Here is a 21,400-nt window from a genome sequence, read left to right as displayed (position 1 = left end):
CACACGCACACAGACGGAATAGGATTGTTCGAGTGATATCCGGGTCCGGCATCACTTTCGGGACAGCAGGAACGGTGTCCGGGCGGCGGCTCGTCACTGAGGGATTGCCGGGTATTGGTTGTGGAGGCGATATCGTTGAAGTTAATAAGCTTGCAGGATCAAAATTGGCGAAGGACTGCATGGCCTTTTTTTTTAACGTTAAAGTTATTACTGTCATTATTTTTCGAGACTGCTTTCTCTACACATTTTACAGGATAATATTATAATGCTGTAATATGAATTAAAGTATTAAATAAACAGAATAATATATGAACGTAGGAGAGCACGGATGGACGTACACACACACACACACACACACACACACACACACACACACACACACACACACACACACACACACACACACACACACACACACACACACACACACACACACACACACACACACACACATATTTAAATTTACCTCAGCGGTGGCGACAGTTTGTCATGAGTTATGCTGACGAAATGCAGGAAAGTGTGAGGCTGTCTCCGGCAATTGCAGCGCCTTAGGACATAACGCTGATCAGCTTTCCGTGCGAGGCCGGAGAGATAATTGTGTTTGACCTCCACCTGAGCGAGAGCCTCGGCCTGATCTCAGCCATCGCAGAGTGGAGAATTTAAATTACTCTTCCTTTCTTTCCGTTTTGAAGGATAAGATCATGGAGCTTTTCACAAGAGGGAGCAAACGCTTTGATTAATTGAAAAGAAGTAATGATTAGATGTTACCATTTATTTCCTCTGTTTATAATTACTTCAAAAGTTGTGTGTACTACTGAATTACTTCATAAATGGTAGTCGTTGGACTTAGGGACAAAAAGACTGATTTAAAAATGAAATTTTTCGATGCCAAGTTTAAAGATATTTTGTTTCGTGTAACTCGTGGCAGTGCGTGGCGTCCTTATAGCCGTCGTCGGCCACCAGTGCTCGTGCAAACACTTTTCCTTCCTCTTTCATGATGAATACGAGCGTCCGTACGATACTTCAAAACTAATATCCTTTCCAGTTTTCTTGCATCCAATATGAGCAATTACATTTTCTCATTTCATGAATCTTTCCACGCCACGCCGTCGGGGGTGATAATCGCCGCGCGGGGAAACTACCTCCGCCCCTGTCACCGTGTGTCGCGGAGAGGAAAATTAGAGTTTTTCATTCCAGTGAGGGAGCTTACGTGTTTCAAAGACTTATTGGCTCCTGCTCTGGAACAGTGATTACTGACACAGACACGCAGAGCAATTGTCTGCAGCTTTAGGTTATCAAGGAAGCAGGAGAATCCTGTGCACGATATATTATTTACACAACAGAATCGTCAAATAAACACTTAGGTATAGGCGTTAATTAACTAACATGACCTTGAGGTGGAGGGTATCAAGCCCTAACGCTCCTCGTCACGCACAGGACACAAACACGTCTGGTTGGAGCACAAGCTTCGTGGCTGTGTGATCAGCCAAATTTAGGCAGCTTATTCATTAATTGGGCATCATGAAACGTGGCGCCACGACGTTGATGATCATGCAGTGACAAGCTTTAATCAGCACGACGCCAATCATGTGGTGTCACTCAGAATCATCCTTCGCATGTGAAGTTGAAGTATAAAAAGAAATAGAGTGAATTCAACCAACAAAGCACGTGGGAATTGTAACCTCCTGCACGGCACAGGGCTTTGCTTTTACATGACTGACATACACCTGTGTGAGCATAAGGGTTTAGATAAATAAATAAATAAATAAATATATATATATATATATATATATATATATATATATATATATATATATATATATATATATATATATATATATATATATATATATATATATATATATAAATGAGAAGAATAATTATTTATCTTAAGGTTGAGCAAATATTGATTAGATGCTGATGTGTGAAATTTTATGCGTTTCGTAAGGGGAGGAAGTGCCGCGCCGCTGCTGGTCCTCGCCGCAGCACCGGGAGCGGGAAGACGCGCTAGAACATGTTCGTGGAAGCTCAAACATTCTCGACAGTCGTCTTTAGAACAGCCGTGCGTGTCCGGTGATCCTGTGTGGGCGTGTCCGTCTCGCCTCCAAGGTCACGGTTGGATGAGGTGAAGTTACCCCGCGACCATTGCCAGGCCTGAACACCGTTAAAAGGCAACGCTGTGATCTCGTCAAGAGTGCGCGCTGGTAACCCAATGAAAGGACGACAAAGTGAGCCCCGGCAAAGGCAACGCAGTCAATTCCATAAAGGAAGAGGAAGTGAACCCCTCAACAAGGCAGCTGCGATCCCCGTGTGATGGCGACGCAGTGAACCCCGTTAATTAAAGAGCTTTACAGTGACAAAAGGAACATTACCTGTGCGCGGCGCGGTGACGTGTGAGCTGCAAACCGTTTGGACTGTCTTTCAACATCACTCAGCAGGATGCCACGCCAGGCTGGCCAGCTCTCCTCCACCTTTGTCACGCTCCTTGCCTCCACCCTGCTCAACCTCTGCTCGGCGCTGGAGATGAAGAAAAGTGAGTGTTAATCTTCGTGACATCTCGGGCAGAACTGGGGCCTGCTGTGTGTGAGCCTCTCCTTCATCCTGCATATATCCTTGCGTGGTATTAATGCAGTGATCCTAGTCTCCTTCCTCCCTTGAAATTATGTGTCTGGTCCTATCAGATATTCCGTCCTTTTTCTTTCTTTCTCATTCCGGATCACATTCCTCATCATCTTTCTTCTGCTCTTTGCCATCCTCCTTTGCATTTCTTTGTTAGTGGTTTCCTTTTCGCTTTCCTACCTTTGTTCATATCCCTCATTTCTTTACTCATCTTTTCATGCTAATACTACCTCCCTTTCTATTGAGACATCCCATGCATATCACTTCCTTGCCTTTCATATATTTGCCAATGCTTTCGTACCTCTCTTTCCCTCTTCTTCTTTCCCTCTGTCTCCTTCCCTCTGCACAACATTACCTCTTTTTTTCCTGCATCTTCTATTTCTCACCTCGACCTCTCACCTGCTTACAGTTCTTCCCTCCGCTCCCTCTCCTTAACTCGATTAATGGTTGCTTTCATCCTCCTTTTTCTCTCGTGTTAGGGAAAAACTCCTTCACGACTATTAGATAACGTTCTCTTGTTCACCCACGCTACTGGAGACCTTTGAAACTTAACCTTCCCCTCTAATCTCTTTAACTTTTATCCCTCTAGTTTACTTTATCTTCTCCATACCATCTACTATACATATCCTTCCTGCTTATCATCCATATCAAGCCTTTTTCCTGTTCTCTATCTTCACTATCATTTTTGTCTCTATACCTATCCTATTTGTTAACCATCCTTTTTTAGAACAATTTAGGTTACGCATTATTTCATTCACCAGCCTTTAAATTCTTCACATCCAACATTCACTTTTCCTCCTCTATTATTTTTTACTTTGTCTCTTTTCCCTATTCGTCGAAACTATCCTTCTGCATCCCTAAGCTTCCTCTCTCTTCAGCCTCAGTCTTTAATTATCTTCTCATCTCTATATCATGCATCTCCCTTGCTTCATATTATCCATCTCAAACCATCCTTCCTCCTGATCTAGCGGTGGTATTCTCAAACGCTTTCTTCTCTTCCATCAATAATTTTTAATGGCCAAAAAAAAGAGGTTACACGCGTCCCTATGAGCATTTCTTTACGTTCATGGTGCAGAAAATTTGTCAGACTACCACCAGGGTCATAAAACTACCCCTGGAAAAGCCCCAAAAATCTTACGAAGTCCTTGTTAATTGTATGGGATTGGGAGCTGAAAGGTTTAAGAATATGACTCCTAATCTTGATCTTTCTTCTATTCCTCTCCTATTTGTCAGGTCTTTAAGTGATGCAGGTAACGTTCTCTATTCCATTCACTCTTTTCGATATCCCAGCATTCACTTTTTCTCTCTTCATTATTTTTTTTCACCACTTGTCGCTTTTCCCTGTTCATCAAAACCATCCTTCAGCACCATCGAGGCCACTCCATCTCCTTCACCCTTCACTCTTCATCCCTCTCGTCCTCAACCTTCATCCTCCATTTCTTTCCACTCGTCCACCTAACAGTCCAATGCACCTGCTCGCTCACCTGTTCCGTCCTGTCTCTCACTGCCACACAGATACACACAAGGATTTAACGAGACTACACGATCTGCAGCAAACCAAACACTGCAGCTCCTGAGTGTGTTTCGTCCCCAGTCATCGGTTACCTGGACACTTAATTACCTTTCCGTGTAAGAGTCATTAGTGTGGAAAGAAAGAAAACATATCAAGGATCAGAATACAAGCGAGATGAATAAGTGCGAATATTTACATTATCTATTGAATTTTCCAGACCTGTGGCATACCGACGCGGAACCGGAAATAAAAGTAGCATTCCAGATTCATGAATAAACACAAGAATACAATAAACACCATCACCACCCACAACAATAACAACAGCAGCAGCAACAACTATAAAAGACAAATTCGAGGTTGAAGTCTGATGTGAGAAGCCGCCGCGAGTATTCTGAGCAATATCTTTCGCTGTATGACCTGTTTGTTTCTTTCTTAACTGTCAATAAAAATCAATATAAAGTGAAAAGAAAACCATGAATACTAATGTTATGAATACTCGGATATCACTAGCCCCTCGTGCCTTGCTCTGTGAATGTAAGATCAGTAAAAACCTGCTTTCCTATTCTTACAAGACGGCCGTGAAGAAGTAATAATCTCTTCTAATAACAGTGTGATGAATATTCAAGACAATGTTCCTCGCAAATGAGTCTGTAATTAACAGTATAAAAAGCTTAGATCCTGTGTAAAATAATGTCCCACGCACAATTGATTATCGACTTGCAATTGTTTACAGCACGGGGGAGGAAGAAGAGGAGGAGGAGGAGGAGAAAGTGGAGTAGGGAGAGGAGGAGTAGGAGGAAGAGGAGAAGGAAATGGAGTACCGGGAGGTAAACGCAAATGCCGTATTTATTGACAAAAAGGGCACTACCTCTCTCTCTCTCTAATAATGATGTATAAAAAGGAAACGAGACTAATACGCGCCCATCACATGTAGGGGAGGATACGGACGAGCCCAGGGACGAGGAGAGGCAAGTACTATAGGTCACTGGGGCTCCCGTTACACCGAGGAGGGATTGGGGTGAGAGACACGACGTTACCGACTCGTATATATCTCGCCTCACATCCTGGCCGGGTCGTTCCACCGCCAACACGACGCAGCGAGGGAGTATGCAAAAGCTCTTTCACTCTCTCGTCCATGATCTCAAAACACACACACACATACACCTATATTTTCCTCACTCGCCTCGTCTTCCTCCTGTCAAGCCTCTGTCATGTTCTTAAGTTGTATGCTTTTTTCCTCTCTTATCTATTCAAATGGTGTGCAAGGGGAGAAAGGTTGATAGACAGACAGAAAAGAGGTGGAAGTTTAAAGACATCCTTCTTCCTGTTCTCTATCTTCACTATCCTTTTTGTCTCTATACCATCCTTTTTTACAACAATTTAGGAAATGTTGTGTGTGTTTTCTCTTTTTATAACACCGGGATCTTTGCTCTCGAGGGGACTTCCAGGTCCTGTACTATAATCTATTCAGTGTTGTCATTTCTTTTCTGCTCCTGTCTCCCTCTTCCTTTTTTCTGTCAAGTTCTTAAGTTACGTTTGTTTCCTCCCTGTCTGTTATCTTCTCAAGAGGTGCGGAATGTGAGAATGGATGATAGACAGGTAGAAAACGTGTGTAAATTCAGAATAAGGAAGGAATTTGACGTGGGGGGACTAAGGAATTTATCGGGGTGTGTGTTTTCTCCTATAATGCCATTGGAAAGTTTGCTCTCTAAGGACTTCTCGGCTCTATACTTCAGACACAGACAGAATGGAGGCTGGACAGGTAGGAAGGAGCATGCTGGACTAGGTTAAGAATGGGACTGTCGATCTATCTCTGTCTGTGCCGAAATTGACCCCTCTTTCGGCCACCTCTTTTGATTCTTTACAGGAGCAGCGAATAGTGGGCTTTTTTTTTATTATTGTTTCCTTTTTTTGTGCCCTTGAGCTGTCTCCTTTGTTGTAAAAAAAAAAACTCAATGCTGTACAATGCCTATCCAACTCCTATTTAACTTTTATCTATCTCTTCATCCCTTGCTTCAATGATTACCTCTCTTCCTTCCATGCTCTAAAAATGCACTCTAATTCAGCTTTGCCACATTTCCAACCTGCTCTGGCTTACCTTTACCTCCCTGGTGCTGCTTTATGAATCTCTTGAATTAAAAAAAAAACGTGGTCTTTTTTTGTGTGCCCGGAAAATCCACTTCTCTTTTTCCATTCTCGTTTCATTCACATTCCAGTTCCATTCATAACCTGCTCCATCCCCCCTGTCTAGTTTCCATTCTGTCTGTCTGTCTGTCTGTCTGTCTGTCTATCTATCTGTCTCTGTGTGTATGTCTGTGTGTCTGTCTGTCTGTCTGTGCCTGTCTGTCAACCCCTCTCTCTCTCTCTCTCTCTCTCTCTCTCTCTCTCTCTCTCTCTCTCTCTCTCTCTCTCTCTCTCTCTCTCTCTCTCTCTCTCTCTCTCTCTCTCTCTCTCTCTCTCTCTCTCTCTCTCTCTCTCTCTCTCTCTCTCTCTCTCTCTCTCTCTCTTGACGCCCGCCCCTGCACGCATTCCTGAAATAACTAACTCTTTCACTTCCTTCCATGCTTAATAACACGTTCTAGTTCCACGCTAACCCATTCCTAACTTACTATAAATCTTCCCTTCCCAGGTTTTAATAGCAGCCCCGCAAGTATACTTCTCAAAAGCAATTTCTAACATCTATGTCCTGAACACACACGCTCCGAGGGCCCAGTTTTCAATTGTTAACCTATTCGTGGACTGTGAATTTACCTACTCTACTTTTCCCTCTCCCTGCCTCTTCTTCCTTTCCCTCTGGTTCTTCCTTCCTCGGTTCTAATAGTAGCCCAGGAAGCACATTTTTTAGAAGCGATCTCTATCATCAATACTCTCCGAAAACAAACACACTTATGACCCAGTTTTTAATTCCCAACCTACTCGTGGGCTATGAACCTACCCATTCTCTACCTTTCCCCTCCCTCTCCCTTCCCTTCACTTCCCTTCCTTTATTTTCGAATCTCTAAAGTCTAAACCGTTCTCTACCACCCATGACCTCCAAAAAATACACACTTATGACCCAGTTTTTAATTCCTAACCTACTCGTGGGCTATGAACCTACCTATTCTCTACCTTTCCCCTCCCTCTCCCTTCCCTTCACTTCCCTTCCTTTATTTTCGAATCTCTAGACCGTTCTCTACCACCTATGACCTCCAAAAATACACTCTTATGCCCCAGTTTTCAATTCCTAACCTACTCGTGGGCTATGAACCTACCTATTCTCTACCTTTCCCCTCCCTCTCCCTTCCCTTCACTTCCCTTCCTTTATTTTCGAATCTCTAGACCGTTCTCTACCACCTATGACCTCCAAAAATACACTCTTATGCCCCAGTTTTCAATTCCTAACCTACTCGTGGGCTATGAATGTCCGTAATCTGCTGTTCCCCCTCCCTTCAGTTCCCTTCCCTTCCCTTCCTTTATTCTCGTCTCTCTAAACCGCTCTCTACCACCCAGTTTTCAATTCCTACTCTGCTCGTGGGCTATGAATGTCCCTGCTCTGCCTTTCCCCCTCCCTGCTTTCCCTTCCCTTCCCTTCCCTTCCCTTCCTCTCCCGGCTCACCTGCACTTACCCCATCATGCGTCATTCCTAACTACCTACCTGCCCACCTGTCCTTCCCTCCCTCCCTCCTTCCCCTACCTCTGCATGACCCGCTTTCATTAGTGTCCGCCGTCAATTTTGCAAGGGTCCGGAAAATGACTTGGCTTGATTCTCGCACAGTGAATCTATATTAGGGCGATTTTATGTTTGTAGTTAGGATGATGCACACTATTTGCTCGGCGTAAAGGACAGGGAGCCAGGCAGAGCAAAGAGGGTCGGTTGAGATGCAGGAGAAGGAGGAGGAATAGGAGGAAGAGGAGGAGGAGGAGAGTGAGGACGAGAATATAAAAGAGCAGAGAGAATGAGGACAAGGGAGAGAATGAAAATGGGGGAGACATTATGCGAACAAGAGAGAGAGAGAGAGAGAGAGAGAGAGAGAGAGAGAGAGAGAGAGAGAGAGAGAGAGAGAGAGAGAGAGAGAGAGAGAGAGAGAGAGAGAGAGAACGATGAAAGGAAAAAAAGTTAGGGAAACAAACAAGCAATACAAACAATAGAACAGACAGACACAGACACAAATAAAACAGACAGACAAACAGATATAGAGCCATACAGACAGACAAACATGGACACAATGAAGGCACCTTAAAACACATACAACTCCATAAAATTCAACTAATAGAGTAAAAATGTGTGTGTGTGTGTGTGTGTGTGTGTGTGTGTGTGTGTGTGTGTAACTATGTGTGTATCTGTTTGTATTTATGTAGCAAGCACGCTGCTGTAAAGGAACGAAGAACAGTGGTAGTACATAAGCGTAACGAGGCGTCGGAATATACGGGGGATAGCACACTGGGTCCCACCGAGGCGCGCACTGGTTTAACACGCCCGGTCGCGCATGGATCTGAACTGCCGGGACTGGGCGGCGAGATTAGTGAGGCGCGCAGGAGTAGCATCTGCCATTCCAGCGTTTATCCGGTCATTACCCTCCATACACTTATCTGGTATTTGCCGGTGTACGCATCAATGTGTTTGTATGCTCGTTTGGCGTGCCGGGAGAGTGGGAGAGAGGAGGAAAAGAGAGGAAAAGAGAAGAGGATGACAGGGTGAGAGAGAGAGAGGAAGAGTGAGAGACAGAACGAGGAGAAATATGATAACCAATTAGCTAGCTAGATACAGTGAAAGATACAGTGAAATAGAGGAAGTGTAGATACTGTGTAGAGAAGTGTAGATACAGTGAAAGAGAGGAAAAAAGAGGAGAAAATGGAGAAAGATAAAGAGGAGAAGCGAAAAACAGAAAAGAGGAGAACAATAACGAGATAGTCAGTTAGATGCATATAGACATTTGAATAAACTGACAGAGTAACCAAAAGGGGAAATTCGAGATAGTTTAATTGTTACATTTGTTTGAATAACTAGGAGTGAGTGAGTACATGGATATCTGTGTGTGTGTGTGTGTGTGTGTGTGTGTGTGTGTGTGTGTGTGTGTGTGTGTGTGTGTGTGTGTGTTTGTGTGTGTTTCCCTGCGTAAATCTGTGTGTGTGTGCATCTGACCGTTTGTTAGAGAGTGCATGCATGTTGTGTGCATGGGCGCTTCCGTGCAGCGTATGCGTTCTATAGTACGTGGAATTGAGCGAGTGAACGCACTGGTAGGTACATCTCTGAGCGTATGCATTTTAATACCATGTCACCCGTCCACGCCAAAGCTTTGTAACATCAAACAACAGCAACACAAGAAAACAATCCCTCCGCTACATAAATATCACACACACACACACACACACACACACACACACACATATATATAACTCCCTATCCCCCCACACACACACCATAGTCACTGGGACCAACCACCATCATCACAAAACTCTACATACCTACCATAACAACACAAAGCAACGTAAATATGCAACACCCAACACAAAACAACACATGGCAACTAACTCTTCTGAACACAGCACAAAATAATATCATCCCTCCCCGGCGTGCGCCATAGACCGCCGAACAACCCGAAATATGAATTTACAGACGGCGGAATAGTAACGGACTTGTTTTTTTCCTTTTTATCTTTACTTAATCTAACGCATATTTCTTCATTTCCTTTATGTATGTGTGTATGTGCGTGTGTGTGTGTTGTTAAGGATTGTTTTGCGTTTTAGTTAGGTTAGGCTATAAGATTGAGAGAAAACGAAGGCTGCTGGCGACCAAGTAAAGTGTTTTGGGCGGGACGGGATTGCTACTCCGCCAGTGATTATTGTTCAATTTAGGTGCCATTGTATTAAGTAGGGAATATAAAAATGTGCAGGGTCAATAAGTTCTCATGTCTCTTGTGTTAGGGTTGAATTTTAAGTTATCCAGTAATTTTAATGTGCGATTTGGGTCTCATTTTCTTGGAACCCGTGGACACACACATAGCTTGCTACAGTGTGTGTGTGTGTGTGTGTGTGTGTGAGAGAGAGAGAGAGAGAGAGAGAGAGAGAGAGAGAGAGAGAGAGAGAGAGAGAGCCTGCCTATCCGTTCATAGCGTTTAATATTAGCATTCAATAGCAAGGTAATATTTATGGAAGAGTCAACGTCAGTTCAATATGGAGATTAACACGCATTGCTTTCGGTTCTGAAATAGATATAAAACAACAACAAAAAAATCTGGTCGCATTTGAGTGGTCACGTGAGAGAGAGAGAGAGAGAGAGAGAGAGAGAGAGAGAGAGAGAGAGAGAGAGAGAGAGAGAGAGAGAGAGAGAGAGAGAGAGAGAGAGAGAGAGAGAGAGAGAGAGAGAGAGAGAGAGAGAGAGAGAGGGGAACTGAGGAGATAAAGTTTGTGGTGTTTTGTTTGTTACATTGTTTGTCAGGGAGTACACGGAGCATGTGTGTGTGTGTGTGTTTGCATAGTTGTTTTTCCGTGTCCGTTTGACCCCTAATGTGCGTTCGTGCGTGCGTGGCAGCACAGGTTGGTTTTTCTTTGCGTATGTGCGTTCGTGCGTGCGTGGCAGCATAGGTTGGTTTTTCTTTGCGTATGTGCGTTCGTGCGTGCGTGGCAGCATAGGTTGGTTTTTCTTTGCGTATGTGCGTACGTGTGTGTGCATCAGTACAGGCTCACATGCAACCAGTCTACGCCAAAGTTTTATATTATATTGCATTACAGTAACGCACATATACAATACCTATGCAATTACAACCCTCGTAAAATGCTTCATATATAACACAACACAACAGTACGGTAAAGACATTCAAAACATCGCATACAGTAACACAACAAATTAGATGGACAACAAACTGCAACGCAACGAATCACACTGCACCTCAGATATGCAACACAACATAATGGAACAACGCAACACAAAAGAATTACAATTGGGAGTCAGAACCCCCTTCAGACTTAAGGGGTATAGAGGAAAGGGTTAGGGGAGGGGTTAGAGGTTGAAAAAAAAAAACGAGAAAAGAGTGGAGGAATTAGAGGAAACAGAAAAGGGTTGGGGGAGTAGTAGTGATAAACAAAGTGGGTCGAGGGAGATAGGGTTAGGAGTGGTAGGGGAGGGAGTAGTGGAGGGGAAGGGAGTAGGGATGGGTGTGCGGAGGAATGGGGAATGAGGGAGCGGACGGGTAGTTTGTTTATTACAGTACACAATAAAGGCGTATATGTCTAGCTATTCGCATGGTTTCTGTGACCCGGGTACCTAAGTGTTATGTAAAATTTCCTTCACAATCTCCTTTACCAACATTCTTCGAAGTTGAACCATTGTGAGTGAGGCTAATTGCTCCTTAGGTTCGTACGGTCTTGTCATCATGTATATTATCCCTTCAACTTTACATACCATACCATTACTCCCTCCTCAGACTACTCTCTTCCCAAGTTAAAGCCTCTCTCCCGCGGCTTTCCTACACACAAAACTCACCCTAACGACGTCTCATTTCATTTATAAAGTCGCATTTCACTGCTATACTTTGAGCACCTGAACAAGACCTGAGCCGCATCGCAAATAAAGAAGATTCTCCCCATTAAAACGACTTTGTTACATCGCCATGGCTACCCGTCACAAACCTAAGAAAGAAAAAAATTACCCCTAACCATCCCTTATCCTCGTTGCCTTTGCCTAGCTAGATATAGAAACGATGCCCAAGTCCTCTATCCACTCGAGTAAATACGGATCAAGACACGGAAATGCGAGATTGCTGAGATATATTAAGATTAACACGAAACTAACCTGGAGTGGGTACGGAAGGCCGATCAGGGAGGCAGACAGCACCATGAGAAGTAACGCCATTTTGCTTCCTCTATTCGTTATCTTCCTTTTCTGCACCTTTCTGAGCGTGTGGCGGCCATTAACACATCAGCTGGGGCAAGTTCATATCCTTAGATCTCACCACGTAAGGTTTGCATGAACTTCAATGCATGGGAACTACCGGTACCTCGCCCTCCCTCGCTCCGCTGGCCCGCAGGGGAGGGAAGGGGGACGGGAGGAAAGGGGGGTAAGGAGGAGGGAGGGGGAAAGGGAGGTTGGAAGGGGGTAGACAAGGGTAGAGGGGGGAAGAGAGAAGGAAAGGGGGGGAGCGAGAGGAGAGGGGGGAGGGGGGAGACGAGAGGAGATGGGGGAGGGGAGAAAGGAGGCGGAGGACTAGAGGAAAGAGGGGAGGGAAGGTGACGAGAGGAGAAGCCGAGGGGAGGAGAGAGGGGGAGACGAGGGAGGGAGACAATTTGCCGAGATTCACTACTGTAAAGACTCACATCACGTTCAACTTCCCTTTTATTCAGGTGTTGACAGGTAATCATCTCACGTATGTTACTGCAAAAGCTAAACACAGCGATGAACTTTTTTGTGAAACCCCCATTTTCAACCAAACCAAACCCCATACTCTCCTATTATTCATGGGGTGAGATGTGGCAACTATGGCTCCCTACATTCCTATTATTTTTATGGTGAGACGTGGCAACCATGGCGCGAGCGAGTGGTTCGACCCTTGCTTCGAGCGGTGGTGCAGCGATTCAAGCACCCGACGAGTGTTGATGCTCGTCTCGTCCACGCTGAAATACCGACACAATAAGCCACTATTCTCAGGTGAACATCGCCAATAACAACCCTCAATAGGCAATATGTGTGCGTGTGTGTGTGTGTGTGTGTGTGTGTGTGTGTGTGTTCGTCTGTCTGTCAATCTGTCTCTCTGTCTCTCTCTGTGTCTTTCTCCATGTCAGTGATTCAGGGAGTATGACGATTATAGTTCCGTTCTACGTTCACTTTCCGCCGTGTATTTATTATGTATGCCGCGTCCACTCAGCATGGTAATAAATTCATTGGTTTCGAGCTTGTATTCGTTTATACAATTCCAGAGCGGTATTTATAGCGCAATCATTTCTATCTAACCGCATTCTGAAGGTCCTGTGTTTTTGTTCGTAAATTTATTTTGATACAGCTTGTTAGATCAGAAAGAGGAGGAGAGAATTTCGCGAACGCGCTGGAGTAAATATCACAACCCAAGGCAGAGGAAGCCAGCGTAAGAGAAATTAATATGTGTGAACCGTGTAGTAAAGAGATTGTACTAGGAATAGGAAAGCTGTACTAGTAACAAGGAAATGAAACATAAATGACACGCTAATACTTGCAGGCATTAAATGGAAAGAGGCATAAAGACAGACAGATAATGTTTATGAATATGTGCACAGAGACATACAGAGAGGCAGACAGTTAAACAGATGTAGTAATTCATATAAACAAAGACAAACAGTTGACATGGGAAGAAACAAATATACAAGAATACGAAAGATAGACCAAAAAAAAAAAATGTTAGAAAAAAGTTGGAAAGTTCGGTTTAGTCGGCCCAACATCTGTGGTCATATGCCGGAGAGAGAGACAGGAGGGGAAGGAATGTTAGAAAGACACAATAATTCAAAAGAACAAACATCTAACCAGAGAAGAAACAAATATATAAGAAGAAACAAAAGATCCGGATATGGACAGACAAACCATACATCTAATCCCGTAGTATCTCGTATTGCCTTCAACATCTAACCAGAGAAAAAAACAAATATATAAGAAAAAACAAAAGATCCGGATATGGACAGACCAACCATACATCTAATCTCGTAGAGTCCCGTATTGCCTTAAAACTCCGTCGTTCCTGGCAGTCGATGGTTAATGCTACTCATCATAAAAAGTACACTAACACATATTGCCGAGTTTATGGCTCTGGTAAAGCGATATACACAAGACTGGATGTTCGAGGCGAGAGCGTATAGGGTTGATGCATGGGTGGGTCTCCTCCTCTGCCTCTCCGTCTCTGTGTTTCTGTGCATCTATTTTTATCTGTCTCTTGTTTATTTGTTTCTATTTTTGTCTGCTTTTGTGTCTGAGTCTCTTTGTGTCTGTCTGCCTGTCTGTTTTGGGTTTTTTTCTGTCTTTGTCTGTCTGTTTGTCTCTGTCTATTTGTGGCTGTCTTTCTGTCTCCGTTTCTATTCTTTTCTCCTTGTCCTTCCTTCCCCCGTAAATAATAATCGTACAAGCATTCTCTCTCTCTCTCTCTCTCTCTCTCTCTCTCTCTCTCTCTCTCTCTCTCTCTCTCTCTCTCTCTCTCTCTCTCTCTCTCTCTCTCTCTCTTCCCTGGCGTCCTGTACCTGTCGTGTCCAGTTCGCGTTTCCCTTCCCTCCTTCGTCACATCCAGACACTCCCCGAAGCAGAGATACCGGCTCTTCACTCTCCTCTACGTACCTCTGCTACCATGCCACCCTCTCGTTCCAGCATCATTGAGACATGCCGATACCTTTGATGGGACGGGACAGGGGAAAGCGGCAAGGAACACGGATCGGGAGGGATGAAGAAGAGAGATTTATTGAAACATATGAACATGTTTAGGATTTTATAGATGAATGACAAATAGGATTGGTCTAGTAACAATGATTCTCTGGCCATAAATTCTTGTTAACTTGATCTTTATTAGTAGTAGTGATAGAGGAAATGACATCGTAGAAGTAGTCATATTATATTAAAGAAAAAGTTGTTGCTAGTAAAAGTTTCCATCACTGACTGAATGGATTACGGGAGAGGCCTACAAAAGTTAAAGTCAATGGGCGTGTGTTAGGGGGGGAGGGGTTGACTACAGACCGACTCAGTGACAATAGACTTTGATTAAAATACTACAATAACGTTGATTTAAACACGTCAGCGTATTTTCCTACCGTGCATATTCAAGTGATCATTATTGTTATTATTGTTATTATTATTGTATTTTTATTTAGCATCGTTACCGTTGATATACACTTTGAAAGGGTATGAAGCTAAATAGTATAATCAGTACACATAAAAAAGTATGTAACTGCGACTCACTAAATTTAATAGGGATGAAGGAGAAAATAAACAAATAAAATAAAAATAAAACAAAATAAATAATGAAATAAAATAAATAATAAAATAAATGCGTCTGGTAAGCTGAAACGATGTGGCAACAAGAAACCAACGTGAGAAAGCGGTGACATTCGGTTTTATTAAATTGCTATACGAGAAACAATTTTATACTGAGTGAACTTTTTACAATAGACTCGTGTAAAGGTCGAGGTCGTTGCTCTAAGAAAAGTAAACGAATATCAGCCCCAAGATATTAGTTCTTCATAATGTTTCTGCAGACTTTCAACGGAATCTGGAAAGCTCTTGTTTACGATACCATGTTAATAAATATAAAGTCTATCAGTAAAGAGGAGAAATATGAGAAAGGAGGAGGAGAAAGAGGAGGACGAGGACGAAGGCAAGGACGAGGTTGAGGTCGAGAACAAGGACCAAGACGAGGACACGAACGAGGAGGAGGAGGTAGTGGACGAGGAGGAGAAGTGGACGAGGAGAAGGATGGGGAAGAGAACGACGACAACAACGACTAACGGCTGCAGCGGTACATGAACAAAGGAACAAAGGGACGCAGATGAGTAAGTAGCAAAAAATTCACAAATCTGCTCATAAGGAGACCATTTGCCTTTGCCCTCTTGTCTATAATGCCAATTTTACGGAAGGGCACACCGCGGAAAGTCCTCTGGCGATAGAAACATGGAGAAAAAATGGAGAAGAAAAAGGAAAAGGGGAAGAAAAAGACGAAGAAGAAGAAGAAAAAAGAAGCAGAGAAAGAGGAAGGAGATGACAAAGACGAAGAAGAGAAAAGAAGAAGAAGAACAGGAACAAGAAGAAGAAAAGGATGATAGAAACAAATGGAGTAAAAAAAAAAGAAAACTGAGGGAGAACAAGATGAAGACAAAACAGCAACATGTGAAGGAAAAAAAAAGGAAGGAGGAGGAAGTTAAAGACACGAACAGAAGATTAGGGAGACAAGTCATGGAGATAAATAATGAAGGTAACTAGCGAGCAGGAAGTGACCCGAGGAGCGACACAAACAGGAACATCGTAAAGGCGGCGTGAAAGGTGAATGCACAGACGAGAGAGACAAATGTAATTGGAAACGGGTCACTGCGTCCGTAAGCGTCTTCAGCTACAAGTTGCGCCGTGGGTGTCATTTTACTTTTTCTCCTTCTTTTACTTGGTGACCTCAATAATCTACCCCATCCGACATTGTTGATGTTATGAATGCCTCTAGTTCCATCTCGTTGACCTCAATAATCTACCCCATCCGACATCATTGTTGTTACGAATACCTCCTGTTCCATCTCGTCTTATGTTCTCTCGTCCTTCTCCTCCTCCTTTTCCTTATTATTTTTCCCTCCTCCACTAATGGGATTTATATTTGCTGACTTGGAATCGTATACAAGGAGGTTTTCTTTTTCTTGGAACCTCCCAAATTTGGTTAGTGGTATGTAAAGCTTGTTCTGGATGTTGTTGTTGGTGTTGTTATTGTTGTTGTTGTTGTTGATGATGACGGTAGATATTTTTACGATTAATGTCAGTAGTGTTAGTGATACCTCAAGTGTTGTGTTTGATAGATGTTCTCGTTTTTTTTTTTCAGTTGTTGCTTTTGTTTTTTGCTTTTGTTCTTTTCGATGTTAGTGATTTAGCTAGAACTGTTATTATGATTAGTTATGGTGTTATACGATAGTTTTTTCGTGGTAATTGTTGTTGTTGTTGTTGTTGTTGTTGTTGTTATTGGTGGTGGTGGTAGTGATAGTTATTCTGTTGCTGTTGTAGAAGAAGAAATACAGAAGAAGAAAAGAAGTAAAAGGGGAAAAAGAAAAAGAAGTAAAAGAAGAAGGAAAAGAAGCAGGAGAAGAAAATGAAGCAGAAGAAGGAAAATCAGCAGAAGAAGGAAAAGAAGAAAACAAGAAAAGAAGAATAAAATAGGAAGAGAAAGAAGAAAAAGAAGAAAAGCTCGCAGGAAGGGACTGGTCGCCTGTGATACAATTCAAGGGAAGGAAGTTATGACCCACAAAAGGACTGAGCACTGTATCCAAATCGACGCCTGGCTCGCCGGCCCAGTGCCTCCTCCTTGCCCTCCCCGCGCAGTCAATATGATGAGGCGGGCGAGGTGGCGCTCACTCTTCCGGGATGCATGGGTCCCCCGGGTCTTGCTTCGTGCCCGTTATTTTCACCGTGCTGCATCAATCTGCATGCATCTGGTCAGCCCGACGGTCGCTCACCTCTCGCGCCGCCCCCTGAAAGGACGCGATCCCATAACTCTGAGGCCCTCCTGATTCCTGATTCTGAATTCATATGAAGAGTGTAGTGATCTTAAGGTCTTGAAGTAGTGAGGCTGTGAATATTGTCCCAGCCAATCAATTTATGAATTTGGAATCTGGTGTTTATGGCCAGGATCGGGTGTATATCTGATTAATAACATAAGTCTAGTTTCCTACCCTATTTACTATCACTATTCAAAACACTGTCACGATTTCGGACAATCTATTTACGCATTGTTACTCTGGCGCGCAATGCATCAAGTGTGAAGGAGGCGAGGGACGTCTGCAGCAAGATGCCATTACTCAAGGAAGAAATTTTCGCAGAGCTCTTCGAAAAATAAGGCGCACTATTCTTTTAAACGTGACAAACATGGCATAACTATATAAAGTTAGCTATTAATAATACGGCAATAATAATGATAAAAATACTGCTGTGTGCTGATAATAATAATAATAATAATAATAATAATAATAATAGTAATGAATAATAATAATAATAACAATAATAATAACAGTAATAATGAATAATAAACATACAAAACAAATAAAAGAAATTGCGAACATTTGAAGAAGAAGAAGAAGAAGAAGAAGAAGAAGAAGAATCATGATTAGTTCTCTGAAAGGATATTTTACCCGTCCCAACTTTCCTTTTCCAATTTTTTTTTTCTTCGTCGAACATTTCCCTAATTACGAGTATTTTGCGAGGTTCCTTTTGTGCGAGACGAAAAATTTGGTTAGTAAGAGGAGACACCACTCAATTCATGTTTCAGTATTTTGCAACATTACATTGAGTGAGAGGGTCGAATACAGTATCGTTAACTACCTTCACGCTGGTTCATAATTTACTCCATCCATCTAGCTTGCGTGGTTTGGTACATAAGGGTACTAAAATTCGTACCAAAAAAAGAAATGTCCAGATAACCGAAGATGATGTACAAAAAATACCTAAGATTAGAGAACACGGAGTTAAAAAGTGGTGTCCCAGAAACCTCGTACGTCACGGCCACTAGTGAAACAGGTAAAGATAGAATTAGGATCTTTGACGGAGCCTCATAAAGTGTAGGCCTATATTAATATCGGAGAAAGAATTTAATCGTTGGGAATAGTCTTAACCATGGAGAGAGAGAGAGAGAGAGAGAGAGAGAGAGAGAGAGAGAGAGAGAGAGAGAGAGAGAGAGAGAGAGAGAGAGAGAGAGAGAGAGAGAGAGAGAGAGAGAGAGAGAGAGAGAGAGAGAGAGAGAGAGAGAGAGAGAGAGAGAGAGAGAGAGAGAGAGAGAGAGAGAGAGTGAAACCTAAGAAGATTAAGAAACCAAAGTTCAGTGCGTGGTAAGTGGTCGGAGGCAGCATCAGAAACTATCCCATTGCTCTTTATTATTCATCTTATTGAAACACATACGGCAAGGATTACTCTGAAGATGCTGCAAGGGCAAGGAGAGAGAAAGGCGGAACAAGAGAAGGAAATAAATATACAGACAGGGCTTGGAAGAAGGAGAGGAGAAGGTAAGGAAAGGTGGGTTGAGGAGAAGAGTAGGAAGAAAGGGAGGGGAAAGCAGAAAGAAAGAAGAAAAGAGAAAACAGTGCTGGGAAGAAATAGGAAAAGGGAAGGTAAATATAGACAGTAGGAGAAGGATAAGAGATAGAGGAAGGGGAGCGAAGGGAGAGAGAAGAGATGAAGAAGGAGAGGGGAGGACAGGGCTAGAAGGGAAAAATAAAGGGAAAGGTAAGGAAAGAAGGATGTAGGAAAAGAGCAGGAGGAGAGGAAGGAAGAGAGAAGAGAGGAATAAGAAAAAGGAATGGAAAAGTTAGAAAATGGGGAATAAAGCAAGGATGAGGAGTAAGGATGGGGGAAGAAAAGAGGGAATGTGAGGTAGAGGAAAAAGGGACGTAGGAAAGAAGAAAGAGAGGATGAAGTGGAGAGACAGGAGTGAGAAAGAAGAAATTGAAGGGGAGGAGTAAATTGAGAGTCATGTAAAAAGTGGATAGGACGAAATGGAAAGAGAGCAGAAGGGTGTAGAAAGGGTGATAAAGGAAGAGAAGGAAGGAAATGATGGAAGGATGGAGGGGAAAATGAAGCACTTAAAGAAAGGATGGAGACGGGAAGGATGTGAAATAAATGAGAGAAAAACGAAAGAGGAAAGGATTAGAAGGAAATGAGAGGGAAGGGAAAAAGGAGATGGAGGAAGGAAGGGGAGAGGAGAGAGGAGGAGGAGGAGGAGGAGGAGGAGGAGGAAGAGGAGGAGGAACAGGAGGAGGAGTCGATAAAAGGAAGGTGTAGAAAAATCGCCTGCCATCCTCTAGTCCTTGTCCGACCTTGTTCTGTTGCCAGGTGTGTGTGTGAGTGTGTGTGTCTGTGTGTGTGTGTGTGTGTGTGTGTGTTTCTGCCTTACGGATGCCTAGGCTGTGTCAGGACGATCTCAATACCATTTATATATATTCCAGTATCCTCACCAATCTGCGCACACCATTCCGACCAGTACTCTCATTAAAGCAAAATATTACTCTGCAAAAACTGAGCTCACGTATGAAAGTGAAATTCTGAAAAAAAAAGATGGGGACATTTTCTTTACATCAACAGGTCTATATTTTATGAATCTGATTGGCTCGCTTTACAGGTAGGAAAAAAGCATATTCTTTCTTTTACCAATTAAAATCCGCGTTTCTATTTGTATTACACACATCAAATGGCACACACATACCCATGGACTTACTCTTGCTCAGGGAATTTCAAGGGACCTCATAAAGTAAATCTGATCATGTATTTGTCATCTTTCTCAATTTCCTTTTATACAATCCTGTGTTGCGAACCTTTTTTTCCATTAGTCATGAACTTCGCCTGTCTCCTGCATCGTACAAGTTAATTAAGTCAAAAGTGCTTGTTACCTATTCCCCTCACCATGTTTCAGATTTTTTTGTAGAATTTAGCTCAAGGCTCACACACTTATTCGCGACTCACACTCGTACCCAATCCCGGAAGCATATTTCACATCTCTCTGCGGGCTTGTGGTCCCTGACTGAAGACGCTGGGCTGTAGCTTCGTAAATAACCACAGGGGTGTTCTGGAAAATACTCCCATTGTAATTCCCACTCAAAATTACCCTACCTGACTCCAAACTGACCTAACCTAACTTAGCCGCTGAAGACGCTGGGCTGTAGCTTCGAAAATAACCACAGGGGTGTTCTGGAAAATACTCCCATTGTAATTTCCACTCAAAATTACCCTAACTGACTCCAAATTGACCTAACCTAACTTAGCCTAACCTAATCTAACCTAACCTGACCAGTTCAAGAGAATATAGGCCCCACATACCCGTAAAGAGAAGGGAAATACGCATCCCGGAAGCACCGCCATCCAGATAAATACCAGTGTGTCCTGTTTGTTTGCGTGGCCAGGACGACAAAACATCCGTCACTAACAACGCTCAGGTCTTGAAAATTAAGCGGCAAGAATCTCCGGCCGCCGTCAGGGCCTCGATCGCAATCATGTATTACGGAAAATTCAGCCTCTCAACTTTGGCAATTGGTAGAGACAGAGAATGCGAACAAGGGATAGAGAGGAGAAGGAGGAGGAGGAAGAGGAGGAAGAGGAGGAAGAGGACAACGTGAAGGAGGAGGAGAACGAGGAAGAGGAGAACGAAGAAGAGGAGAACAAGAAGGACGAGGACGAAAACGAGAACGAGAAGGAGGAAGAGGAGGAGGAGGAAATGGGCGAGGACGAGGAAAAAGACGAAGACAAGAACAAGGAAGAAGAAGAAGAAGAGAAGGAGGACGAAGACGAGAAGAACGAGAAGGAGGAGGAAGAGAAAGGAGAAGGAGGAGGAGGAGAAAACAAGAAGGAAAACGTAAGTAAAAGAAGCCGGACTCCGTCTTTCGCTATTCTGAAGGGCATTATGAGACAAATTATGGAAGCGGGGTGTTGGGGGATGGGTGGAAGGGGCAGGAAGGCGGCGGATAATTGGCTGCTCGCTGGGGGGCGCTGATCAGACGTTCCGCCGTGATGACGCTGCCGCCGGCTAATTAACAAACTTGTCCAGAAGAAACAACACTTTGACTGCCGATCGTAAAGGCGCTACGCTATGATCCGAGGCTTTTGAGGACAGGTAATTG

General features: G+C 43.3%; 1 protein-coding gene across 1 annotated transcript in view; it reads left to right on the top strand.

The window, feature by feature from the left end:
* Window positions 1-1,892: 1,892 nt before the first annotated feature.
* Window positions 1,893-21,400, top strand: part of LOC127009513 (hemicentin-1-like) — a 216,806-nt gene continuing 197,298 nt past the window's right edge. The window contains exon 1 of the mRNA XM_050882629.1: window positions 1,893-2,533. Coding sequence (XP_050738586.1) covers window positions 2,440-2,533 — 94 coding nt within the window. The 5' untranslated portion in view covers window positions 1,893-2,439. The remainder of the gene's footprint in view (window positions 2,534-21,400) is intronic.

Source organism: Eriocheir sinensis, chromosome 41, assembly GCF_024679095.1.
Source record: "Eriocheir sinensis breed Jianghai 21 chromosome 41, ASM2467909v1, whole genome shotgun sequence".
In the NCBI taxonomy this organism is placed as follows: Eukaryota; Metazoa; Arthropoda; class Malacostraca; order Decapoda; family Varunidae; genus Eriocheir; species Eriocheir sinensis.
Note: the sequence above shows the minus strand (reverse complement) of the source record. Positions and strands in the feature narration are given on the sequence as shown.